This window comes from Lacerta agilis, chromosome 3, assembly GCF_009819535.1.
Source record: "Lacerta agilis isolate rLacAgi1 chromosome 3, rLacAgi1.pri, whole genome shotgun sequence".
Taxonomy (NCBI): Eukaryota; Metazoa; Chordata; class Lepidosauria; order Squamata; family Lacertidae; genus Lacerta; species Lacerta agilis.
In genome coordinates this window covers 49,526,299-49,553,381 of record NC_046314.1, presented here as the reverse complement: position 1 = coordinate 49,553,381, position 27,083 = coordinate 49,526,299, and the positions used below count along the sequence as shown (strand labels likewise).

The 27,083-nt window shown below is 40.1% G+C and overlaps 2 protein-coding genes and 1 long non-coding RNA gene across 4 annotated transcripts in view; 2 read left to right on the top strand and 1 right to left on the bottom strand.

Moving 5' to 3' along the window:
- Nucleotides 1–8,804, top strand: part of LAMA4 (laminin subunit alpha 4) — a 76,416-nt gene extending 67,612 nt beyond the window's left edge. The window contains exons 31-38 of the mRNA XM_033143629.1: nucleotides 2,302–2,495; nucleotides 2,706–2,895; nucleotides 3,160–3,315; nucleotides 3,804–3,963; nucleotides 4,755–4,885; nucleotides 6,517–6,610; nucleotides 7,509–7,628; nucleotides 8,201–8,804. Of these exons, the coding sequence (XP_032999520.1) occupies nucleotides 2,302–2,495; nucleotides 2,706–2,895; nucleotides 3,160–3,315; nucleotides 3,804–3,963; nucleotides 4,755–4,885; nucleotides 6,517–6,610; nucleotides 7,509–7,628; nucleotides 8,201–8,346 (1,191 nt within the window). The 3' untranslated portion in view covers nucleotides 8,347–8,804. The remainder of the gene's footprint in view (nucleotides 1–2,301; nucleotides 2,496–2,705; nucleotides 2,896–3,159; nucleotides 3,316–3,803; nucleotides 3,964–4,754; nucleotides 4,886–6,516; nucleotides 6,611–7,508; nucleotides 7,629–8,200) is intronic.
- Nucleotides 8,805–10,454: 1,650 nt separating this feature from the next.
- Nucleotides 10,455–13,589, bottom strand: LOC117043681. Its single transcript, XR_004426220.1, has 2 exons — nucleotides 13,395–13,589; nucleotides 10,455–10,744 (listed from the first exon to the last, which is right to left on the bottom strand). It is a non-coding gene; the product is annotated as an uncharacterized LOC117043681 (long non-coding RNA).
- Nucleotides 13,169–26,997, top strand: TUBE1 (tubulin epsilon 1). Of its 2 annotated transcripts, XM_033143627.1 has the most exons (12): nucleotides 13,169–13,282; nucleotides 13,402–13,475; nucleotides 14,994–15,046; nucleotides 15,809–15,863; nucleotides 17,515–17,630; nucleotides 19,714–19,835; nucleotides 20,907–21,094; nucleotides 22,712–22,887; nucleotides 23,430–23,570; nucleotides 23,834–23,974; nucleotides 25,446–25,620; nucleotides 26,439–26,997. In XM_033143627.1, the coding sequence occupies exons 1-12, from the start codon at nucleotides 13,258–13,260 to the stop codon at nucleotides 26,595–26,597; spliced, it is 1,425 nt and encodes a 474-aa protein (XP_032999518.1). In that variant the 5' UTR covers nucleotides 13,169–13,257; the 3' UTR covers nucleotides 26,598–26,997. The 2 variants fall into 2 exon arrangements, with proteins under 2 accessions (XP_032999518.1, XP_032999519.1); XM_033143628.1 differs by lacking the exons at nucleotides 13,169–13,282; nucleotides 13,402–13,475 and adding an exon at nucleotides 13,900–14,042.
- Nucleotides 26,998–27,083: the final 86 nt, after the last annotated feature.

The window sequence follows — 27,083 nt, the reverse complement described above, 5'->3', positions numbered from 1 at the left end:
GCCTGTGTACCGTATATACTTGAGTATAAGCCTAGTTTTTTAGCACACTTTTTGTGCTTTGAAAGCTGCCCTCGGCTTATACTCAAGTCAACCATTCCTTAAGCATACAAGAACGGCGGTTCTTTACTCTCCCCAGGCAGCTTGTTTCATTCCTGAACTGCTCACATAAATGCAAACTTCAGACCACAGAAGGCAGAAAGCCTATCAGTTAAGGAAGTATTAAAACCCCACAGGTGCTCACTTTCCCTGGCTCCTGCTTAAACAGGACAGGATCCCAGCCTTCTATGTATAACACAAGGGAACATTGCGCTGTGGGTTAAACCACAGAGCCCTAGGGCTTGCTGATCAGAAGAATGGCGGTTCGAAACCCTGCGACGGGGTGAGCTCCACAGCAGCAAAGGAGGAAGAGGAAGGAGCAGCCCAAAGGGCTGCTTTGGGCTGCTCGTTCCTCCTCTACCACAGTGGCAAAGGCGAGCCGGCTTATACTTGAGTCAATAAGCTTCCCCACATTTTTGTAGGGAAATTAGATGCCTCGGCTTATATTTGGGTCGACTTATACTCGAGTATTCTTCTAATTTCGTGACTGCTGTCACCATCTGCAGTGATCATGGAACCCAAGAAAGTGAAATCTCTCACTGCCTCCATTTCTTCCCCTTCTATTTGCCAGGAGGTGATGGGACCAGTGGCCATGATCTTAGTTTTTTTTGATGTTGAGCTTCAGACCATATTTTGCGCTTTCCTCTTTCACCCTCATTAAAAGGTTCTTCAATTCCTCCTCACTTTCTGCCATCAAGGTTGTATCATCAGCATATCTGAGGTTGTTGATATTTTTTCCGGCAATCTTAATTCCGGTTTGGGATTCATCCAGCCCAGCCTTTCGCATGATGAATTCTGCATATAAGTTAAATAAGCAGGGAGACAATATACAGCCTTGTCGTACTCCTTTCCCAATTTTGAACCAATCAGTTATTCCATATCCAGTTCTAACTGGGACAAGAAGCTACAGTTAGAACTGGATATGGAATAACTGATTGGTTCAAAATTGGGAAAGGAGTACGACAAGGCTGTATATTGTCTCCCTGCTTATTTAACTTATATGCAGAATTCATCATGCGAAAGGCTGGGCTGGATGAATCCCAAACCGGAATTAAGATTGCCGGAAAAAATATCAACAACCTCAGATATGCTGATGATACAACCTTGATGGCAGAAAGTGAGGAGGAATTGAAGAACCTTTTAATGAGGGTGAAAGAGGAAAGCGCAAAATATGGTCTGAAGCTCAACATCAAAAAAACTAAGATCATGGCCACTGGTCCCATCACCTCCTGGCAAATAGAAGGGGAAGAAATGGAGGCAGTGAGAGATTTCACTTTCTTGGGTTCCATGATCACTGCAGATGGTGACAGCAGTCACGAAATTAGAAGACGCCTGCTTCTTGGGAGAAAAGCAATGACAAACCTAGACAGCATCTTAAAAAGCAAAGACATCACCTTGCCAACAAAGGTCCGTATAGTTAAAGCTATGGTTTTCCCAGTAGTAATGTACGGAAGTGAGAGCTGGACCATCAAGAAGGCTGATCGCCGAAGAATTGATGCTTTTGAATTATGGTGCTGGAGGAGACTCTTGAGAGTCCCATGGACTGCAAGAAGATCAAACCTATCCATTCTCAAGGAAATCGGCCCTGAGTGCTCACTAGAAGGACAGATCCTGAAGTTGAGGCTCCAGTACTTTGGCCACCTCATGAGAAGAGAAGACTCCCTGGAAAAGACCCTGATGTTGGGAAAGATGGAGGGCACAAGGAGAAGGGGACGACAAAGGATGAGATGGTTGGACAGTATTCTCGAAGCTACTAACATGAGTTTGGCCAAACTGCGGGAGGCAGTGAATGATAGGCGTGCCTGGCGTGCTCTGGTCCATGGGGTCACGAAGAGTCGGACACGACTGAACGACTGAACAACAACAAAATACTCGAGTATATACGGTATTCCTGTTCTCAGTGCCAAATCTGGAGTGGGGTATGTGACCTTGACAGTTTCCCTTTGTTTAGGAAAAGAAATTGAGGAACCCATCAAATGCGATGGACTGCAGATCTGTTTTGTCTGCTGCAAACATATATAAAGCAGGACTGGGGTATAATTTTAATAGCAAAGAAACATGGGTGAGGGCAGCTGGAGGCTTTCCACATCTCTCCAAGGGCTTTAAATAAATAGGTAGCTGTTTTTACCATGGGCCTGTGCAGTTTTGATTATAGCTGATTTATGACTGTCGCAACTATTTTTGTTTGTTTGTTTGTGTGTGAAGGTTGGAAAAGACAACATAGCAGCCTCACACTTTTCAGCAAACATTAACAGAAAGGGTCAAGAAGAGATCGCTCAAGAGGACCCACATTGTCACTTCTCCAGCAGCCCCAAAGCAACTGAACATACATATCTGTTTGGAGGAACAGCAAATAGCCGGCAAGAATTTGATTACTTACCAAAGGATTTCAATGAAAGGTACAGTCAGCTAAGCATACACTTGTAATATTACAAATAAATGCTGCTAAGCATTTTTACAAAACTGAAGGAATAAAAACTAAGCTAACTAAAGTAATTTTTGACATTTCACAACTATTTTTCCCTGCATACATATTCCCATCAAGCTGTGCAATGCAGATTGTTCACCAATTTCCGTTCACATATTAAAGTGTCGTTTTTGTTTGACAGATCTCAGTTTTCCATTAGCCTGAAGACTCACTCATCCCATGGAATGATCTTCTACGTCTCTGATCAAGAGGAGGAAAATTTCATGGCCCTTTTTATTGCCCATGGCCGCCTCGTTTTTATGTTCAACAGTGGCTACCGGAAATTAAGAATTAGAAGCCAGGAGAAGTACAATGATGACCAATGGCACAATGTAAGCAGGAAGAGAAAAGATCATGATGTGCTTTAGAAAAGTGCTATTCCAAAAAAATCATAAAATCTGCCTGTCAAAATTGGGGGTTCATTTGGGATTTATTGCAATAAAATATCAGGCTCCCACTTGTGAAGTGGATGAAGAGTTTCTAGAGTTGTGGAATAAATCAAACAGTCTCCTCCAAAATACATATGATGCTATACAATTCTATATTATATACAAGTCTGTATGCTAATGTTGACTTCACCTCTGCCTTTTTTTTAGGTAATGTTTGTTCGGGAGAAAAATATTGGCCGCTTGACAATTGATGGTCTCCGGGTACTTGAAGACAGTGTTTCTTCTTTTGATAAAGCATGGCACGTTGCTAGACCCTTTTACGTAGGGGGTGTGGCACCAGGAAAAGCTGCCAAAAATATCCAGGTAAAGGTATTTTTCTACAACAAAGCCTGCATATATTAAGATCCAAACCAACATTTATAACAATGTTTCTGTGACTACCTACATGGGAACTAATTGGACAGAAATGCTTTAAAGCTCTGCATCTATTGGAGACGATTTGCAATGAATCAGAATATATCCTGCATTTGAATCTGTTAACACTAGTATATTCTGGATCCGTTGGCAATGATCTCATTCCAAATTTCCTACATCAAATGAGGTTAGACTAGAACCTCCAGTTATATGATTAGAAAATTACTTAGGCTGCTTTGATACTAACAAAAAGAACCAAGCAGACTGTGAGAATCATAGGCCATTTCATTATTACTCCCACTATTGTTTTTGGCCTTAAATTGCTTTTTTGAAAAAGTATCTATAAACAATTGTACACCTAAGCAAATGGAAAGGCCAAAGGCTTTCTCTTTTACTTATTTTACTATTTTACTATTTTGCTTAATCTGTTTTATCAGATCAACTCCGTCTACAGTTTTAGTGGTTGTCTCGGCAGTTTACAGCTCAATGGAAGACCAGTCACTTCTCCTTCACAGACTTTTAGCGTAACTCCTTGTTTTGAAGGCCTATCAGAAGAAGGAACATATTTTTCATCAGAAGGAGGATACATTATACTTGGTAATGTATCACTAACCATTGACTATTCCATCAGACTGATGCCTGAATTGATACCAGTTGCCTAGTGAAGGGGTGGGGGAGATAATTAGAATGAAAAGAAATCATTATTTGAAAATTATGCTGGGTGCCATGTAGCCTTATTAGCATACAGTAGAATCATTTGCTCCACACACACCCTGCCTTGCTCCAGATAACCTGCCTCATTGGAGGAAGAGATTCCAGTCATTTCAGTGGCAGCGCTAGTGGGCACAGATCAAGTCCAGCCATTAGCCATTAGTCTTTGGCTTTACTGTAGCATATGAACTGTGGATGTCACCATCAATGCCACAGATTATAAATTCAGAAATAGTGCCTAGCGGTGGCTCGCCTAAAAATGGATAAGCATGGAGCCATGCCCTCTCACAAAACCAGCACATTGCTCAAGTGGCAATGGACTGAAATTCTGCTAATATGCATAATTGATACCCACTGAAATAAATGGTCATAACTTTAGCCATGATACTGGCTTAAGTTAACTGGATACAGTACCACCAAATACAAATTCAGGCAAAATATTTAAAGCAAGAATGGAAGAGTATGGCTCTTAATCATCATTCTTTGAGGCTATCAAAGGGGGTGGGCTCATATTCCCAAGATGAAAAGTATTTATGAAATATACACATTTGGAAGCCATAGTTAATCTTTATGTCCTGCAGCAGGTGACTACCCCCCCCAGTTAACTCTGATGCAAAAAACAAAACAAAACAAAAACACAAAATCATTCTGTGATTTGTCATGATTTTCTCCTACAGATGAATCCTTCAGTTTGGGGCTGAAATTTGAAGTTATTTTTGAAATCCGTCCTCGAAGCAGTTCAGGAATCCTGATGCATGCACACAGTATAAATGGAGAATTCCTGAATGTACACATGAAACAAGGGCAGGTATGAAGGAGGACTAATATTTCCCTTTACATTCTTATATGCAGGCCTTTCCGAATGCTCATTGTGTACAAACCAAAATTCGCTCTTAATAACAACAGGTTCTAATTTCTCAAAAAGGGGATCCCATTTACCCATAAAAGACACAATATACACTAGTTGTAGTTCTTCTGTTTCAGGTGCATAAAGAGTCCAAATAACAACAACAACAACAACAACAACAACAACAACAACAACAACAACTTCAGTTGTAACATTGATTTTTAAAAACACTGTCAAGATGAAGGGGGAAAATATTTGACATTTTTGTGTTGCTGCCTTAAAAATTCAAAATTTACAGCTGCTACCTAAGCACATAGCATGCCTGAATTCAGTGGGACTCACTTCTGAGTAGATGTGGTTGGGACTGCAGCCCTAGTTAATTTTAGACTCTGAGCTTAATGGTCTTATGAAAAGCCCTTTTTAGATGGTAGTTTGGTACACCAGCCCTGCTGTGTTGTCTGCTGAATGGCCCTGGCTAGCTAGGTAATTTTTCTTTAGTTTTGGATCAAGTGATAATTTCTTTATAGCATGCATCACAAATACCATTTCCTGTGGATGTGTTTGTGTGTTCTTGAATAATAAAGAGGGAAGTGACAAAAAAAGCCAAAGACCTCAAAAACTAGATAGCTATGAAAGCATTATACAGTCCTTGAGACAAGTTTATTCTGGATGGCAAAGCCTCAACCTAGAGGATAGTACCAGCATGGCTAACTTCAGCAAATGAAGACCTTCTGAACAGTCCATCCTCAAAGCTCTTTAACTGCCACCATAGAAACTGAATCGTTTTTATCACAGCAACTGATATTGGTAGAAGCTAAAATGTTTTGCTATAATTTAAAATTTCTATTTTGTTAGTCACTATATTTTATGTTGGGCACAAGCTTAGGAAAGACCACATTTTTCCTATGAATTATACAGTGTAATGTTGCAGTGCTAAGTGGTTCTGAGAACCAATTACTTTATGTTGTTTATTTAACAAATTGTAGCCTCCTTTTGTGTTTTAAATGCTGGATATATTTCATCTGAGGGCTATGGTAGTGCTGGTATGGTGTAAATCCTGAAAGTGATGTCCTGGTTCAAATTACGCTATGGTAAAAAAAAAAAAAGGTCACTAGGTGCCCATAGGCAAGCTACTATTTCTGAGCCTCACCTCCTTGTGTAGACTTTGGGAATTTTTGCAAGAATTAGACTGCAATCCTATTCAGACAGAGAACGAGATGGTTGGACAGTGTTCTCAAAGCTACCAACATGAGTCCGACCAAACTGCGGGAGGCAGTGGAAGACAGGAGTGCCTGGCGTGCTCTGGTCCATGGGGTCACAAAGAGTTGGACACAACTAACGACTAAACAAAACAACCTATGCAGACTTACCTGAAATAAGCCCTGTGAAACTCAAATTTACATCTGAGTAGGCATGCATGGGATTTCATTGTGTGAAGAAATATAGACCTTACACCTGTGGTATAAATTCATGCTGACTCATTTGGAGAACAGTTTATTTAAAACCTTTTACACCACTTTATGCTTTTTAAGATAATTAAATCTTTACAGTCAAAACTAAGATTTTAAATGTGAATAAAATTGTTCTCCCAGGTCATTGTGAAGCTGAACAATGGCATCAAAGACTTCTCAACCTCAGTTACACCAAAACAGAATCTCTGTGATGGCCGATGGCACAGAATTGCAGGTGAGTGATGGCCGATGGCACAGAATTGCAAGAGACTCCTGAAGTCTCTTGTTCACAGTGTCGATTCCTGATCTTCCATCTCATCAGTACTCTAAATCAGGGATGGCTGATGGGCTGCTCCCTCCAGATGTTGTTGGGGCACAACTCCCAGCATCCCTGAACATTATCAATACCGGCTAGAGCTCTAAATCATATCACGTATGTAAATGACTTAGAATTATAAGGCCATGCATGTGTGGAAATCAGGTAGCGCTTGGTCTGCAAAAGGGTAGCAATGTATCCAAAATTCTGTGGTTAGGGTTTGGCTGCTACTGAAAATGGAAAACATCCAATTAATCTCCTATCATCTTTTGCAATATATGGGACAATTTACCCATGTACTAATGTCACATTATCTATTTCCATGCTTCTAGGCACATCATTTGCTACTTGCATAACAGGGTGCGGGGAACAATGCCATGTTATATTATACATATTATACACAATTATATGTAATTTGTCCTAAGCATAGGAAGGTTAAATGTCTCCATTTTCAGCATTTCAGCTTGTCAGACAGCAACCCCCACCCTTTCCTCCTCAAATGTGCTATTCCTGAGGTTCTCACAAGTCCCCTCCCAGCTAATTTCGGAGGTAGAAGGGGGAAAGCCCTATGGTGCAATTTGAAGCCCTTGCACAGCTTCCATTAAGGGAGTTGTTAGGTGAATCCTGCCCATGGCTTTGGAGTTGTAAGATCCATGTTGGGACCTACTGTACTGAGCTATTCAGATATGAGAGCATATCCAGGTCATGGGGAAATAGTCTAGTTCTTTAGGATTTTCATGTTTATGAGTATGCTTGTATGCAAGAAAAATCAGAAAGAGTGGTGATCCATATTATTCTTTTTTGCTTCATATGACAGTTATTAGAGATGCTAATGTGGTACAGCTGGATGTAGATTCAGAAGTGAATCATGTAGTAGGACCATTAAATCCAAGAGCAATTGACCACAGGGAGCCTGTGTTTGTTGGGGGAGTGCCAGGTAAGATTTATTCTCATTTTAGTATTATTTTCAAAGATTAATCTAGTGTGTGTGTGTTTAAAAAAGTATTATTTAAAGTAATGGCCACATACCTTGTGCTGTTCATTAGCAAAGACCTATAATTTTTTTTTGGGGGGGGAGCTTTAGATTTTAAATGATTGTACCCCTCCCTCCTTATGCTGGTTTTTGACTGTAATAAAAAGATTTGTTGTTGGAGGTGGGATGGAGTAGCTCTCTATACATCTTTGTGCTATATTTTAGAAGGAGTAATTTCAATACAAGTGATTGACAATATAACATAATACAGTACAAATATAAGACCAAAATAATTTACTTTATTGAAAACTTATTTGACAACTATTTATAAATCACACATACACACACATACATATATATACATACATATATACATATCAAAGTAAACAGCAGTAACAAGGGCAATACCATTCAAACAAACCACATTCCAAGTTTTACACAGCTGTCTTTTTTAGTTAAACCAGTCCTAGCATGATCTTATATTGATACTGGAGTTCTTGAACGACTTGTGTATTTTTTTTCCCACCTCTCTACAGAGTCTCTCCTGACATTCAGCCTTACCACCCACAGTTCCTTTACTGGATGCATCCGTAACTTTATGATTGATGAAAGACCAGTAAGTTTCAGTAAGGCAGCTTTGGTCAGTGGTGCTGTGAGCATCAACCTATGTCCTGCCACTTGAACTCCTAACTGCAGGGGCCTGTACAGCCCCAAAGGAGAAAAATTGTGCTACCTTCAATTCTTAGTACCAAGGAAATGAAAATATATCACTCACTATATGTACACAATAAAGCATTATTATTTTTTTCATTGGGAATTTGCTTCCAAAAAAATTATAAGTATGTTGCAATGTGCCAAATTACTGAGGGACATAAGGGCAGCTGGGAAATGAGTATTATGAGTCTAATTCTAAGCAGATATGGGTTCACCAAACCCACTGAAGTAACGGATTTAGGCATGCCCAGTTCTGCACAAAATTATAGCTGTTGTGTGAATCAGCAAGGAGCCCAAGCAGAAACCCACCCATCTGTATCAAGAGGCTCCAGACAAAGAACTTCATTTCTTCTATTGTGACACTGCAAATGCCTTGCTCATCATTGCCCAGAAACTGCACTTCAAATATGGATTTCTGACCCCCCCCCCAAAAAAATCATTTTGTCAATTCTGCCCCAGCTGAGTCTGGGTAGCAAGCACTGAAGAGCATTGAAATGTTTATTGGCCACGAACAAGTAAATTTTAAAAAAAATTAAAGGTTTAACAGAACCATAGGGTTTTATTTCAGTTCATATGCTGCGGATTTGCTAAAACAACCTTTGGTCACTACAGTCAACTCGCAACTTATGCACATTAACTTGTGTGAATTCAGCTTTATGTGCTTGGCCAGGATTTTTTTTTAAGAGTGTGAGCTCCCAGCAGAAAAAACACTGGCAATCCCACTTGCATTGCACTTGCCTTGGGAGAGAGTTTGGAGATGTAGGGCACGTGAATTTTGACTATGCAAGATTTTGGCTTTACACACTATCCCTGGAATGTAACTCCTGAGTCAACTGTATTCACTGTGGATCTATTAACAAATGCATGGAGAATCTTTATCCCGTCCTATCTCTCTGCCCAGTGCAGTACTCATGAAGCCTCAATAACTTGCAAGGCACACTACAAGAGGAGTGTTGCCACATGTGCATGTACCGTAATTCGATGCATCCATTGGTGGGGAAAGGGGGGAAACAGATCTCTCCTGAACTGTATTGGGATCCTTCATGCACAGGTGCTCTGCCTGTGCCGTGAGTGGATCTTTGCTTGTAGTTTGTACTGAATAAATCTGCTACATGTACATTACAAAATAAACTGTCATGGACATGCTTCACCAGCAATTGTCTTTTGAATCGTTTTGTTTGGTCTCTTTATTCTTCATTCAATTAGACTGGGGAAAACAATTATCACAGGAAAACTGATATTTTATTCGAATTCATTTGAATACGTTGAACTTACTATAATTCATTTCCACAACTGACAAATGTAATTAATTCCTTAATTTTTTTGCTCATATTAGTTTTATAGATATATTTCAGCAACATGATTTTACTCTTAGCACTCTTATTAGGAAATCAGATTTTCAGTTAAGGACAAAATGACATTCTAAGTTGGAGGCAGTGTTATGCATTTATGCCTGAAACTAGGAAAAAAGAAACCTGAACAATCATTTTCCACTTGAAAAATTCAAATTTTCCAGCCTAGTCTACCTTAAAACAAGCTGTACTCAGCACACTGAATGAGTGTTCATTTAAAAACTATTTCAAATGTTTTAAATTCCAAATGTAAATCTTGTTTCAAATAAAAGAACTGCATGCCTCAAATGCTTGTGCCTTTATTTCTCTATAATGAAAGCCAAAACAATGGCAGTTGATTGACCTTAGCAGAAAAATCTCTATGGAAATGTAAACAGGAAAATGAGAAAGAATAAAGAAATAAAGCTTTAAATTATATATCTGCTATATATACATTATTTCCTTATAAAGCATTAGCAGCAATACATTTTGCATCAAATATGTATATGGAGATTTTTTAAAGTTATTAAATCTCTAGAAACTAGTACCTTGGGACAGTGCAACCATTTGCCCTACTTTAGTTATTTACCAACCATCTTCCCTAATGCAACATATTATTTATCCTGTTTGGTTCACCAGCAGGTAATCTGAACTAAGAATGAGCTTCCCAAGGGTTAGGTAGGAGTACACCTAATGGAATCTTCTCCAAAACAGTCTCTAGTCTGAACTGATGGACAGGTCATGGAGAGCAAAGAAGCTTCACCCATTTATTTGAAACTTAGAGACACTTGACTGTTATGGGGGGAAACACAAGAACATCCATTCTCATGCTTCTGTACAAGATACAGAGCCTGTATACAGGTAGAACAGAGTTAATGCATTTATTTGGTGGGATTATTTAGGGGAATAGCATGAAAGGTCAAGGCTGTCTCTTCCAATCAACTTGTGTATGCAATCAAGCTTTGCTTCTGCTTCATTTCACCCTCTGCACTGGGGTAAGGGTGAAGGTCAGCAATATACTTCCTATCCTCAGGTCTGAAAACAAGAAAGAAAAAATGGAACAGGTGATTGTCTGTTCTAGTACTTGAAGGTAATATACCTACAAAATCATGAAGCATAATCACTTGTAAACTTCATATTCTATTTTGAATTAAAAGACTAGCTTTTATTATTTTCACAGGCATGAACTGTATTGACTATTTTGGATACTTTTTGCTAAAATGTTTCTTGATTAGAGTGCTCTAGGTCAGTGATGGCGAACCTTTTTGAGCCCGAGTGCCCAAACTGCAGTGGAAAACCAACTTTTTTATTTCAAAGTGCCAACACTGCAATTAAATGGCCTTAAGTTCACTTATTTCACTGGGGTTGCTCTGAGGAAATAATATACATACCAGTACAACCCTTCATTTGTTCTTTGAATCTTTCTCAACCTATTATTCATAGCCAGATCGATAGAAGGTTATGGGCAGCAGGTTCAAAGAGTTATTTTATTTTGGGTACACTGAATAAAATTTCGCCCACGACTGTGCTGGTGTGTGTAAATACATAAGCAATCAATCCGCGGAATGTGATACAGGCAAAGCTGCCTTGATGCATGTAATTTACCTTTAAGGAAGTAGAGGGGGGGGAGGAAGGGAAGAGAAGAGAGAGAAAGACTTTTGAGAGTTAGTTCTCCCTGCATGAACTCCGGTGTTATTCGCCGCCCTCCTCTCCGCATCTGCATACAACTTTGCAGAGGGAGGAGACAGACCGTTCCCAGAAAACGGAACGCAGGAAAGGGCCAGTGGGTTTTTTTATTTATTATGTGTGGGGGTTTTGTTTTTGTTTTGCAAAAACTGGGCAAAGGGAGGAACCATAGTGGTTGCATCCCAAACCTTCCCAAATGCAGCTCCTGCCCTTTCTTCGAGGTTTGACTTCCTCCTTACCGGAGAGCGCTCGGGCAGTCGGAGGAGGTAGCTAAAGACATGTGAGAGCCGCCACCACAGCAATGGCGCCTCCCGGACTGTGAAGGCGGTTGGGAAGAAAAGCCCACCCGGCAGTGCGAGGCGGGAAGCAAACGCCGCTCAGCTCCTGCACAGCTCCGCCTACTCCTGCGCGGGGGCGCGCGCCCCTTGGCGGCTTGGGTCTTAGCGAGACTTTTCTTCGCGCCATCCCAAACACCACTCGGATGGAAGGGGAGGTGGCCGCCTACTCCTCCAATGCACCAACCCTGTGTGCACATGTTTAAGTAAAGAGCTCCACATTTGCCTCCTTCCATCCTTCCTTCCACCCGAACATACATAGCACTGCCATTTTACTTAGGGATGGCATCGCCGGCGGGGCCGCGCGGCTCCCCCCACCCCCGCTCGCAGCGCTCAAAAGGAGGGCTTCCCCCTCACCCGCCGCCCCTGGCCCAGCCCGCCGCTGCTGTTACCTCGCCGTCGTCGTTGCCTCGCGTCGAATCCTCCGCAGCAGCAGCAGCCAAACACCACAGGCGCCAAGGAGGGAAATTGCTGCTGTCCGCTGCTGCGCCTGCGCTGGCAGGACGCATGAGCAGAGCAGCGCGGCGGCGCCATTTCCCCGCCCCTGGCGTGCCAGCAGAGAGAGCTCTGCGTGCCAGCTGTGGCACGCGTGCCACGGGTTCGCCATCACTGCTCTAGGTTCTTCTGACTGTATTATTACAGCTCACTTCTCAGTGCAAAACTGTGATCTTTATAACACAATGCACTCCTCACAGGAATATGATAACCTACCAGACCCTTGTGATTGAGAATTTGTGTGCCTTTGCACAATTGGGTCAAATAATGAAGCACTTTGCTGCAGTTCCCTATTTAGTCCCCAAACTTATCTCTTTTGCAGCATACCAACGAGGAGCCCACCAGCATACCAACGACGAGCACATGGTCCAGGTGGCAGCGTAGGAGGAGGGTCACCTAATGGGATGCTCTGTTCAAACAGAACCGTGATTTTGAACAGATTATTTTGCGATGCGTTTTGATTCCAACTTTTTTTTTAATGTTACTCTTTTGTATTCATACGCGACGTGCTTAACGGAAAGGTCCTTTCCCTTCGCGTTTTCTACTCGCTTCCAGACGGTCATTGCCAGATGGTGGCCAGATAAGAAGGGAGAGCGATGCGACTCCCGGACTTTTTAGCAGCCGCATGGAAATAAGTTGTCCTGCAGGGGGCGACAGAGGCTAGCGGGGCCGACCCGTCGAAATCCCCGCTCTGACATGAGCCTCGCCCTCCTTTGCATAAAGTACGACCGTGAGGGCGGAACAAAGCGAGCCAAAGTGGGCGTGGTCCACTGTATACAAACGGACAACTGTTATTAGTGAGGGAACCGTTTGCGGCGCGGGGCGGCGCATGCGCGCAAAGCAAGAACAAAACCGTTCACTCCGCTCCACGACCGTTCGCGGCGCGTCTCGGCAGCGGAGCGTGCGACCAGAAGACCTCCCTGCGACACAACTTTCACCACACGCACGTCCGTAGTGGGCGGGGCTACACTTCTCGCAGGCCTTTTAGAGGCGAGCGGCCTTACAGAAACCAGATCCGCGCCAACGGAAGACATGACGCAGTCAGTGGTGGTTCAGGGTGAGCGCGCGCGTGCTCTCTCCCGCCCCCTTCTCCCTCCCACCTCTATGGCCGCGTTTCACACCGCTCTGTTCTGTTCGGCAGCTTGATCTCTGTTTGTTTGTTTTTTCACCTCATAGTGGGTCAGTGTGGCAACCAGATAGGATGCCGCTTCTGGGATCTGGCACTGCGGGAACACGCCTCCGTCAACAAGGTAACAAGCACCGCCTGATGACTGGGAGGAGAATTAAAACGCCAGTCAGCTCGCGCATGCTCAGTAATAAGCAAACGACTAGGAACGTTTTACGCGCATGCCCGCTTGACTGCCCCCTTGCCCCGCCCCTCTGAGGAAACCGCTGAAAGGTGTGTCCGTTAAACCGCCGCGATTTGGAATTTGTGGGCGTGCCCCTGGCGCGCTTTTTAACGCGCTTTCCTGCTACTTGTCCCTCAGTTCCGCAGTGGACGAGTTAAAATGGCTGCTTGTTTAAAAGAGCAAATCATATTCTTACTCAAGTCATTTTTAGAAACAGCTGCCATTTCCTTTGTTCTGGCATTCCCGTGTCTTCGTTCACCTGCTTTAGTCGAGGAACTAAATATACCCAGTGGCTAGAGAATGCTGTTGGGGAAAACGCGGGAAGATTAATGGGCATTGGAAGGACGAAGGGAATGGCTGGAATGTGGAACACAAGATATCCACACAGGAGCACCACTCTTTTAACGCTTGTGTGGCCAAAGTGGCACCATTAATATAGAACGGGAATATGCACAAGAGAACCTCAAGGTTTGTAGAAAGACAGATAACACTTTTTTAAAAAGCTGAAGGGAACAACAAGAACATCAAAGCCCCAGTGAGGACTGAACATGCTTAGTGGAATGCAGTATCCTGGAAGAAGGGGTGGCTAACTAGTTGGAACATTAAACAGGAGCCATCAATAGGTCCAGGATAATCAATAGGGGCATGTTCTCTTCTCCAAGAACTGATCATCCATCAGGATGACCAAGGCAATTTACATTACGAAACAGCCTGAAACCCAATTGAAATGGGTGTTTAAAATCAGTTTCATCCAAAAGACTCTAGAGATGCGTAGCCTCCGTTTCAAGGCCACTGTAACAAGGAGACATCAGCCACTTCCTGGACCCCACTAGTCAACTCTTTGTCATCTGTTATTGGCTAAAAAGGGCAAGCGTGATCATTCAAATGGGTCACCTGCCTGGGTCACCAGACTATTGATGAAAAAGCTGTCATTTTCTTGCAGAGGGGGCAAAGAGTCTAGGATGAGTTGATCCCAGCCACTTGCTCTGCTTGCAGAATGTAAGAGCCTACTGGATCAGGCCAGTGAGCCACCTTATCCAGCATCCTGTTTTCATAGAGGCCAACCAGATGCCTGAGGGGTTACCAGATTTTACTAATACAGTAAATTTTGAGAGCCTTTAAGTCCCAATGTGCATTACAGCATGAATTCATCCTGAAAAAAATCCAAAACTATTGCTTTACTTATGATGCAACTTTCCTTTCTAATATATAGGATGTTCTCTCTGTATATAATTATAGATATTAAATAATTTGTGGATTCCATGTTTTTGAGCTCTACTTGCACGTTAATGGCATACATGAGGCTTTATATTAGGAGCATGTATAATCTCAAAAGAGTTAAATCGTTTTAAGAATGCATAATAAGTCTTGGCACAAGTGTCACACTTAAGTTTTGCTTACTGAATGATTCTTTTTTAGAAAGGAATTTACGATGAAGCATTAAGCAGTTTCTTTAGAAATGTGAATACCAGGTAAGTTTTCTTTTTATGAACAATCTTAAATTATTAAAGATGCCCTTAAAATAAATAACACAATATTTGGGATCCATAGAGAAATGTTGCTTCATCATACCTTGCACTACTGCAGGCAAGTTAGTTAGCATCTTGTGCTGCGTCACAAAAATAAAATTGCAGTGATCCAGCATTTACTTTGTGGATTTCTTGTTCAATTTATGCCCCACTTATTTTTTATTTCTCTCCTTCCCTTTGGGGTTTGTAGATACCGTGGGTGTCAGTGGGTAGGATCTTGTCTCCAGTCATGTCAGCATACATTATAATCAGTTACTTATGTCTGGCCTGTACTGAATGGGCTTTGGTGCTTGGTGTTCATTGTTTTGGAGTAATTCATATTTTGCAGTATCAACTTGCCTCAATAAGATTGTGGTCAGTGTTGCTCTAGCCAAGATATAAAATATATAACTGCTTAAAATTGGTAGGCATGCCAGGTTTTATTTAATAGTTCTCCTTTGTCTACACAACTGCAGAAATTAAGCAGGTGATGTTTTCTTTCCATCCCTAGGCTAGGAAAAGCCTAATTGACTTCTGCATGGCAAGCTTCAATAAAATGAGCAAGAGCAATGAAATTCATAAAGTGTGCAGTCTTTATATTAGTTCTTGTTCTGCTTTTCAATTTAATGTGAAAATCTCAGTGAAAGGGGAAAATTGTAATACTCTGATAGCTTAGGTGTAGTCCTCTTCCATGATTTTTATTAATTTTGCTTCTGTTTTTTCTAGGACAGATGATGATAGTGCTGACTGCAGAGGAAAAATCTATTCCTTAAAAGCACGCGTAAGGGGGAAACCTCTTTGATTCTGTCAATTCTTATACTTTGTATGCCTCTGAAATATCTGAAATTTTTAATTTTTATTTTGAAATTTTAGGTTTTATTATATCCGTGTGTGCGCGCTTGGATATATGTTTTGCTGTTTGTTTCAAAACAAATCATATAGTTCAATTGTAAACGATAAACTAAAAATAATGGCTTCCAGAAAGGTATATTTTAACAAACAAGAAAACAAGTAAAAGAAACAAATTGCAAACACAAGGAATATAGGAATGTTGCTGGTTCCTTAGAGACTGACACTGATCCAGCTATGAGACACAACATGCTTCACAAACCTTCTGAACTGCACATGCACAGTTTTTCCCCTTCAATCCAACTGTCATTTCCACACTTAAAGAGCCCAATTAGAAAAATAAGTAAAAGCTCATCAGAACATGAGCAAGTTTGTAAACTAGATTTAATATTTCTTTATCAGATAGCTAATGGCACAATTGCTGCTTCTCTAAACACAGTAAAGGAAAGTAAATGCCATTCTGTGGTGTGTTAACATCATGGTACCATTAGCAGTACCATTTTATTTTATGTACATTTACCTAGTGATAAAGTACTGTTGGCTTCAATGTCATTGTTTAAATTGAAAATACCAGTAATTCAACTAAGAGAAGGGGGTTTAGAAAGCATATACAATAGTGTCTTGGTTTCTGCTGTAGTGCAGTGTTTTTCAACCACTGTTCCGCGGCACACTAGTGTGCCGCGAGATGTTGCCTGGTGTGCCGTGGGAAAAATTGTGTTTATTTGATTCCTATTCAAGAGAATTACTTTATATATAGTCAATATAGGCACAGAGTTAAATTTTTTAACATTTTCTAATGGTGGTGTGCCTTGTGATTTTTTTCATAAAACAAGTGTGCCCTTGCCCAAAAAAGGTTGAAACAAAATAGGAAATTCTTTCCAGTAGCACCTTAGAGACCAACTGAGTTTGTTCTTGGTATGAGCTTTCGTGTGCATGCACACTTCTTCAGATACACTGAAACAGAAGTCACCAGATCCTTAAATATAGTGAGGTTGAAAAACACTGCTGTAGTGCTCTCAGGTTACAGTATGTCATCCCCTTGCCGCTTAGCATCAAGTTAAAAACTGGTATTTAAGTTGCCATTTTGGTTGAGCTAATTATAGTAGGGTCTATCTAGTAGTTAATTTTATTGTTGGTTGTGATTTTAAGATGTTTTATTCTGCTCCCTGTTTAGTGGAATGTGCCCCAAGAGCATTTGATACAAAGGAGAAAGATTGAAATAAATAATAAGAAAAGATTAAAAGTTATGTACCATTCTAAAAAGGAAATTAGCTGAGACATAGTAGCAGTCATTCTAATTTGTTTATTTTTTAGCAAGAGCATGTTTCCTTATGTGTTGCATGTGTGCATTTTAATTCTTGAGTTGCACTAAATCAGGGCTGCCAAAATGATCCTTTATTAAATTTTATCCTGAGGCAAATAAATTAGAGATATTCTTTTGAAGTCTGCTTTTTTATTCCAAGGGTGTGCTGAAATTAAAGTAAAGAAAGCATTTTTTTTACCTTCTCTTTTTCATTTATTTTGCGTAATGTTTTTAAAGACAGACGTTCTGAGTCCAAATTCTTTTTGTTCTGCTCCTTAAGGCTCTCCTGATTGACATGGAAGAGGGTGTAGTGAATGAAATTCTGCAGGGGCCATTGAGAGATGTCTTTGATAGCAAGCAGCTGATAACAGATGTTTCTGGCTCAGGGAACAACTGGTGAGGATAGAATTTTTCCCCCTCAAATCTTCATACAAAAATTTCTTACACAGATAAGATGGAAATTGAAAGCAGAACTCCTACATTTCTGTCTTTTTACTTCCTGCAGTCTCTTGAATAAATGGTCACGTTAATATTTTATTTTATTGTTACCTTTAGGAAAACTTGAAAACACAGCTAGTAACTATTCTGCCAGTATGTCATATCTACATATGTACTCTTTAAAAAAAAACAATTTTGTGAATTTCCATGATGTATCATGTTACTGTGTTGGTATTCTTCTACTCCTAGTGTTGTCCATTCTGGTCAAATGGCAATCTAATTACAGATATGAACAGCTGACTAAAGAGAAGAAGGGGAACAGATGGGAATTTAAGTCACAGAAATCTAAACTTTATAAAAAGCTTTTGAATGATTACATAATGAAAGGGAAGATTCTGAACAGAAGATCAAACTGAAGTACTAAAAACTTCCAAGTCCTTCAGTCATTAGGGGGGGAAGTGTGAACGGATAAACTAATTCTATAATAATACATCTAACAGTAAAAATACTAAAAAGACAAAGGATCTGTCCACTAAACCTCATCTTGACAGGTCAAATTCCTTTTTATTTTTACCAAAAATTTATTGGTTTTCCATACAAACAAAAAAGACATAACACATCACAATAAACCACAAATACAATAAAAACAAAAGAAACCAAAAAACAAAATTAAAAAAAGAAAAGAAAAGAAAAGAAAATACAAACCTACATACATACCTACACCTAAACAGGAACACCAACTCTTCATTTAATTGTTTATATCTTGTTTCAAATCTAATTTGGGGACTTCCCCCGTTTCTCTCCTATGCTTCCAATTCAAATTTACTTTAATAACATTCTTATTCTCAAAATTTAAATCATTTATCTTCAAAATATCTAACCATAATTTCTTAATACATAAAATAACTTCATGCCATCTAACTTCTTAATACAAAAAATATTTTCATGATATAAAATAACTTCTTGTAACAAATCTTACCTCCTTATTTTGCAAAAAACTGCTGCTGTACATAAACAGACCAAGTATTTCTCCACAGAACTAAATCAAAAGATACTGAACACACTGACTTCAGGGTACCATGGTGAGCCGTCCTAACAATTTTTTACAAATCCTTTACCCTACCCCACTTCTATCCATTTTCCATAACCAACTCGAGATCAACCACCAAGCCTCTCCCTGATCTTCTCCAACCTCCTCGTCCCAAATGACCTCTTTTTCTTTTTGTCCAAAAGTACCATCCTCCTCCTTCCTTGCAGAGATCTTCAGGAAATACCGTACATCACCTTCCAGCGTCTCCTTTTCCAGCTTCCAATCTTCATCTAATTGCAGTTCCCAAAGTCTTTTTTCCTTCATTCCTGGGCTCTCACCCCAGGAATCGGATATAACGTATTTCAATTCAACCCTGGGTCTCTCACCCCCACAGGGTCTTTCCCTTTCATGGAGTTGCGCTGTCACTTTGACAGGTCAAATTCCACTTAGAATAAAAAATGTCGTAACCAGGCGGCCAAGAGAAAAGGGACAAGGCAGTTCTTTAGAATTCTATCCTGCTCACACTGAACACTGTATGGTTTGGTTATACCTTTATAGCCTTTATTTTCTTGATTTTTTTGTTTTTGGTAAAAAGCTTTTGGTAATTTTTTTTTTTTAATGCTGTTTCACTGTTCTCCCCCTGTCCCGTCCCCCCCCCCGGCTCTTTTCACATGAATCCATTATTTTTTTGTTTAGGGAGCAAAGAGTGTCCATGGACACACAGCTGCTGAGTCAGCTCTGTACAGTACATGCCAGAACGCCTTTCCCCTGGTTGACTTTAATGGGGCTCAGCCTGCTATTTCCAGTATAATTAAAGCTACTTTCAAATTCTCCATTTCATTTTTAAGTTGTAAACCTTTCTACATTGTTGCTCTGTTAAGTGTAAAAAACTCAGTGCGGGGAACTCAGTGTAGGCATAAAAATACTTGAAGAATTTAAAACATATTAAATAAGCTAGAATTGTCGGAGTTGAACTAGAAAGGCAGCATATTAAATGTTTCCTATTTACAGGGCTGTGGGTCACAAAGTGTATGGGTGTCAATACCGAGAAGATATTGTTGAAAAGCTGAGAAAGACTGCAGAGCATTGTGACTGTCTGCAGTGCTTTTTTGTCATTCATTCCATGGGAGGGGGTAAGTATGATAAAAGGTGAAACGAAAGCTTAAGAGTTCATGACCTTAAGGACCATCTCTAGTGCTCCAAACTCAGCACATGATCAAAGATGGGACCCTCGCCTCTCCCCTATCCTCTGTGCATACTAGAGTACTTGGAGGAGGATTTGTCTGTCTCCAACCCAGCACAAGCAAGACTTCCCTTTGACCTTGTGTTTGTTGTGTTGTGCAGTGAGCTTGGAGCAGGCAAGTAGACATTTCCTAAATCAAAGCTATAACCAATAGAAATCTGGTGATTAAATTGTGGACCTCCTTATCAGAAGATATTTATATAATGCATCTTAAAGCTCTGCTGCATAATGGCATGTTATGCACTAAAACTCTTTTGTCAGCATCTTTGTAATTTACATGAGAAGAGCATGGTTCTTGTGCAGCCAGACTCCCAGTTGCAAATCTTACTTGGGTCATAAACTCGTTAGGTGACCTTAGGCAAGTGATTATCCTTGAAATCTATGATCTGTGAATAATAGTACCCTATGCTAGAAGATTCTTTTGAGGACAACATTGTAATGGACAGAATACATTGGCAGTCTCTAAATGAGCAATATAATGTGTTTTCATTGTAATCTGACCAAAAAATGTGTATTTCTGCAATAAGTATATTTCTATCACAAGCACAGAACACAACATAAATGTATTTGCTCAGGAAAATACTGTAAATTGGATAGCTCTTATGATGTTGAATGTTTTTGCTTAAAATAATAAGCTAGTCATGATTAGAAAGTCTCAAGGAAATACTGCCTTCAAATCTGGGCTATTAAATCCAAATGTTGGATACCATTTGAGATTGCATTCCATACTGCAGTCTCACTATCAAAAGAAATGATACTGGTGAACTGCTACCTTAAGCGCTCATAATTTTTCCAGTAGAAGACAATCTTTGCATCACCAAATCTGGACTTTCAATTGGTGAATTTTAAAATAAAAATAAAAACCTGTCTCACTTGTAAGAAAATCCAAACGAAGTTGAATACCACACAGGACTTTTTCATGTACTCTTGTCATTGTAACTATTTGAATTCTTGCTTCTAGGGACAGGATCTGGTCTTGGTACGTTCGTACTAAAGCTGCTTGAGGATGAATTTCCAGAAGTATATAGATTTGTTACTTCAGTTTATCCTTCCCGGGAGGATGATGTCATTACATCTCCTTATAACAGTGTATTGGCTATGAAAGAACTCAGTGACCATGCAGACTGTGTATTGCCAATTGAAAATGAAGTAAGCATTTATAATACTGTATTAATCTTATGCAAAAAGTACAGTTTTGCATTTATTTTTCATATAATGATAAACTTTACAATAAGAAAATTTTAATACCTAATATATGGCATCTTCATTATAGACATTTGTAGTCAATAATAGTTAAATTATTGCTTTTAAATTGAGCAGGAAAAAGGGTTTGTGTACTTTTTTATAAAAAAACATTTTGAGTCTTGACTCAAAAGAGGCATATTACTATTAAAAATAAGTTATCCTATATCCTGTATTGTTCAAACAGTAAGTTGTAAGTTGCTTGGATACCTTTTTGTGTAAAAAACAACAAATTTGCTTAATTAATTAACAATAGGTCCAAATTGAGCTACTTAACATTGAGAGGGAGGCAGTGCTCAAATATACCTGTAAATAGGAAAACAGCAAAACTCATTAGACCCTAGTGAAGAATGATGTGCTACAAGCATAGAGCTAGCTTCTTTGTCTCCAATATGGGACTGTAGAGGCCTAAATGGTTCAGAACTTCTCATGCTAATATTAGACACTTCCTACACCCATGGAAGGGCTTTTCTGAATGTGGGGTGTGAGTGCTAAAATATGCTCCTTGTATGTTTGCGTGTGAGGGGGATTTCTATTTGGGCAGAGAGGGAGAGGTGTATGTGTGCTTTGTGAGAGGGGGAGAGATGCATTGGGCAAAGAGATTGATGTGTGTGTGGACCATGTGAGAGAAAGTGCGAAGGGGTGTGCTCCATGAGAGAGGGAGAGATTGCGTGAGATGGGAGGGAAGTATGTGTGTGGTCTAAGAGAATGAGAGATGCAGTTGGGCAGAGAAAAGAGCAATGTATGTGTGACTTTGTATATGTGAAGTATAAGAGCATGTGAGAGGTGTGTGTACAGGCAGAGAACATTTTAGATATGTGTGTGACTACATGTAACCCCCACGTAAATTGGGAATTGCCTGTATGTATCACATGTGTCTGTCTGTATGTATGCTGTATGTTCAAGAGAGAAGAGTGTGATGTGGCCACCTTGTATTTTTTTTCCTGTTAATGCTCCCTGCTATTATAAAATAACAGCATGGTTGGGAATCAGTATTGTGCTATATCCACAATCAAGATCAGCTGGATAAAGATGACTTCCCACAGCAAGAATAAGGTGGGGGGGGGCACAGCAATGTCTGTACTCTGTCTAAAATTGTGTTATGCCATGCCCTCACCCCTCCCCAAACAGCCATTTTATGACTGGCATCCCTAGTACTTTCTCAAAATTCAAAATGTGCCTCCTGGTCCAAAAAGGTTGTTGACACCTGATTTAAAGTTATACTTTCTCCAATGAAACCACTAACTACTAAGATATTAAAGTGCAGTTATTGTACTTAAAGCCTTTCTAGATTACAGTTTTAAGTGCAATGTAGTTATTCTTTGTTTATTCTTCATTTTAAAATTTACCTGAAACAACTGAGTAAAATATTAAAGCTGCAATCCGTGTACACACTTACCTTGAAGTAAGCCCTATTGAATCCAGCAGACTTTCTGAGTAGTCATGCCTAGGAGTCTGCGGTAAGTTGGATAGCTTTGCATTCAAAAAAAAATTTACCAGCTCTTTCACCTATGCTTTTTGCAGTCTTTATTTGACATTGTTAGCAAAATTAATCAGATGGCCAACTGTGGAAAGTTAGGATCAACCATAAAGCCAGCCAGCTTAGTAACTTCAAGTGCAGGTGGAATAAAGCATTCTCGGGAGAAACCATTTGATGCTATGAACAATATTGTGGCCAACTTATTGTTGAACTTGACAAGGTGAGCTTCTGAAAATTTTAATTAGATAAGAAGTGGTTATTAAAACTGAAATCAATGGATGTCACCTTAAGCTTGTGTGGTAAAATGTCTATGCTCCCCTTTCATTTCTTCTGTCTGGCAGACCCAGCTTCTCTCACGTCTAGTCTGCCTGCACCCACTATTGTAGCATATACTAAGAGATGTTCCTTTTCCATCCCATAATTGAATAGAAGCTTGTAGTGCAACTGTTATGGTATGATGTGTGAGGGAAGCACAGCAGAGATGAATAGCCCTGTTTCACTACTACAAAGAGGAAAAGCTCTTGTAGCAGCAGCTGAACACAGCAAGCAATACTCTTGTAGCCCTTAGGGTGTTGTTTCTTTCTATATTGCTAAGGGACTTTGCCCTACTTGAGGCTGGAAAATTAGTGAAAATTTAACAATGAAATGATTGCAACACATTTCACAGTGTAAGCTTACAAATATTCAAAAGGGTGATTTTGTATGCTACAATATATGTGTCCAAACTTTTTTTTACATAACTCTTGCATTATCTGTATACAGCTCTGCTAGGTTTGAAGGATCTCTTAATATGGATCTTAATGAAATCAGCATGAATTTGGTTCCCTTTCCTCGACTTCATTATCTTGTTTCCAGTTTGACACCACTGTATACGTTGGCTGATGTTAATGTGCCCTCTCGAAGGTGGGTAACCTTGTTTGACATGTGAATGATAGTTGCTCACTACATGAAGATAAAATGGAATGTGTTTAGTAACAAATGATAAAGTGACAGGAATCTTGTACTCTCTTGTTATTTTTAAATCTTCAACATACTTTTAAACTGAAATAGTGTTCTATTTTTATTTGATGCATATATAGAGTTACTCTGCTGACAAATTATGATTTTGTTAACATTTGCTAAGTTTTCTCAGCTACATATTCTCAGATACTCTTTTTTTCTCTTAGGTTGGACCAAATGTTTTCAGATGCTTTTAGCAAAGATCACCAACTGTTACGAGCTGACCCAAAGCACAGTTTGTACCTTGCCTGTGCCCTGTTAGTCAGAGGAAATGTGCAGATTTCAGACCTTCGTAGAAACATTGAAAGGTTTGCACATATCATACATTAGAAGAGAAACTGGTAACTGTTCATACAGCAAATCTTCCCAGTTGGTGTTCGTTTATAGGATCAAATTCCAGTAAGCTTATTAAGGTTATGTTGATCCGCTTCTGCAGGCACAGCTGCATCCAGAGGGAGAGGAGAAAGACCATATTCTCAATAACCTACAGAGACTTGAAAAATGAGCCACATATATTTATGTACATATGTATAGAATTTTTCAAATAAATGCTTTAAATGCTAAGGTACCGGTAGCATAACATACTTGCCTGAAAATAGGTATTAACACTATCACATACTATTTAACTGAGCATTTAATTAACTTGGGGCTGAATATGGTAATCCAAATCTTGCCCTGATCTGCCAGAAATCAGTCTGGAGTCTGACCCATTTTGACTGGATCTGGCAATTCAAATATTTGGTATTCCCATTCATGTGTATTTGGAAAACCAAACAACCACAGCATTTTGTTTTTTGTCACATAGGTGCATGAAATTTGGAGGCATAGCAGCCTCTCCTTGTTACACGTTGGACAGGTAGATGAGGGGGATTTTGTGCTAGCAACCTTTTAAAGTTTGCTTTTTCTAAACACACTCACACATAGAGAGGTGCTTGTGTTTGTGTATGAAAGACTACAGTCAGTTGAGTGCTCAATCCTGCCAATTCTCGTGCTCTTTGGCCTGTTCAGCTGCATTTCAGTATAGTAATTCAGCTCACTGTTGGTCTGGCACTGGTTTCTGTGAAGTAGCAGGGCAGGGTGACTGCTCAAAGCTTTTGCTATGATACATTTGTCTCACAAGACCTACTGACACAAACGCATGACAGCCTGTTTATAAAGACAGACATAGAAAACAAAATACTTTGGATGAGATTCTAATTCTGGATTGTAAGCTGAAGGTCTTAGTGAGCAAAGTCTAGCTCCCTCACACCCAGCATTCTTCTGTAGTGCTGTACAGGCGCACACGCCCCATTTACGCACATTCAATATGTGCGCAGCTGCACATGCGTACATCGTGTCAAACCTGAAGTGATCCAAAAATGTCACAAAAAGGGGCAGGGCATGGACAGAACAGGATGTTTGCAGGCTTTTTCAATGGTTTCAAATATATGCTATTTCACAGACGCACGTGGTGCCTCGGAATGTAACCCCCACATAAATGGGGGGGGGGGTTACCTGTATTTAACACTGGCTTTCTGAGAGGCTGTTTTTAGTTCAGATTGATTCAGATCAACCCAACCCACTCTGTAGCAATTTGTAGCTGCCTTTAGCCAATCTGGATTTGGTAAAAATTGGTCTGATTACATTTAGGATTCAGCCAGATCGGTTGCACAGATGTAGCTGAAAGCACATGAAAGTGCCACGGGGGGAGGGGGAGTCAAATGTGCATTTAGTGTTCATGTTTTGTGTAGTTTATTTTACTACTTGCCTTCATGTCAGTCTCATACTTTCACATTACAGGTTGAAACCTTCACTTCAGTTTGTCTCCTGGAATCAAGAAGGATGGAAAACTGGCCTCTGTTCAGTACCACCTGTGGGTCATTCCCACTCATTGTTGGCACTAGCAAATAACACTTGTGTAAAATCTACTTTTGTAGAGCTCAAGGAGAGATTCACAAGGCTGTACAAGAAAAAGGTATGTCTCATAATGAGAAGTAAAGGTAAAGGGACCCCTGACCATTAGGTCCAGTCGTGAACGATTCTGGGGTTGTGGCGCTCATCTCGCTTTATTGGCCAAGGGAGCTGGCGTACAGTTTCCGGGTCATGTGGCTAGCATGACTAAGCCGCTTCTAGTAAACCAGAGCATCGCACAGAAACGCCATTTACCTTCCCACCGGAGCGGTACCTGTTTATCTACTTGCACATTGACGTGCTTTCGAACTTCTAGGTGGGCAGGAACAGGGACTGAGCAACGGGAGCTCACCCCGCCGTGGGGATTCGAACCACTGACCTTCTGATCGGCAAGCCCTAGGCTCTGTGGTTTAGTCCACAGCGCCACCCACGTCCCAATAAGAAGTAATATTGTTATTATAAGTAGTTCAGTTGTACTTGTATTACAATCGGTATGTGGAATTATGCTGCACTAATGGCCTCTCCACATGCTTCACTTGGACTTCGAAGGGGTTATAATACAGTTTGGAGTTAAAGAAATGGTTGGGTGGCTGTGGTGCAAATGCACATGGACATGAACCAGAGGAAAAGAGAGCGAAAGTAGGAAGTCTCTGTTCTGCCCTGTGCCAAACCCCTCACATACCCAACTACAGTACACACTTTGTGGATAGATTGTGTGTGATATTCTTATTATTATTGTTAACCCTTAATCCAAAAATTATCACAACAGATCCTTACATTAAAGTTATAACCAGTTTTGCACGTGAAATTGGAAGAAGACTTGAATTCATTTGTTCAGTGTTCCTGTAAAGCATGTGACTAATGTAACATCTACTCTTGCAGGCTCACCTTCACCATTATCTACATATTGATGGGATGGAGCAGTCCTATTTCTCTGAAGCACTTTCATCTTTGTCTGATTTAATAGAAGACTATAATCAGCTAGATGCTGCTAACTGTGGACCTGCTATAGATCCACCAAGACTGAAGATAGCAATGTAGCACTTGTTACGTGGGCGGAGGGGTGTTAAAGTTTGGATTAGCAAATTATGCACATGCAATCCAGTTAAAAATAACCTGGGACGAACTTACTTTGGCTGGGGTTAGTAAATTTCATTGTCAAAATATAGTGGAAGTGTTAAGTGCAAGTGAGAGTTTTACATATTTCTCATATTGCACAGATGCTGGGTTACATATCTCAAAAAAGTAGAAGGAATTATAATACCTCTCTTGGAATTATGGCCTACCTCTCTTGATGTGATTTTAATTTAAGCACTATTTTGAAGATACTTTTATATGTAGATTATGAAAACAAACACTTTAATATAATTTGACCATATCGGATTTTGTTATAAATGAATTTTATTTACAAGATATTTACATAATAAAATGTATAATTTCATAAAATTTGGCTTCATCCCTGTGAATTCTTGTCTACTACATGCCCCAAACTGTTATACAGCTGGTTATCAACTAGTCTAGAGCACC

Bases quoted from the DNA above. Each gene is read 5' to 3' on its own strand.
- TUBE1 (XM_033143627.1), top strand. From the start codon at position 13,258: ATGACGCAGTCAGTGGTGGTTCAGG. The intron at 15,864-17,514 runs GTAAGGGGGAAA...CTGCTCCTTAAG, and splicing joins TCTATTCCTTAAAAGCACGC to GCTCTCCTGATTGACATGGA. The intron at 19,836-20,906 runs GTAAGTATGATA...TCTTGCTTCTAG, and splicing joins CATTCATTCCATGGGAGGGG to GGACAGGATCTGGTCTTGGT.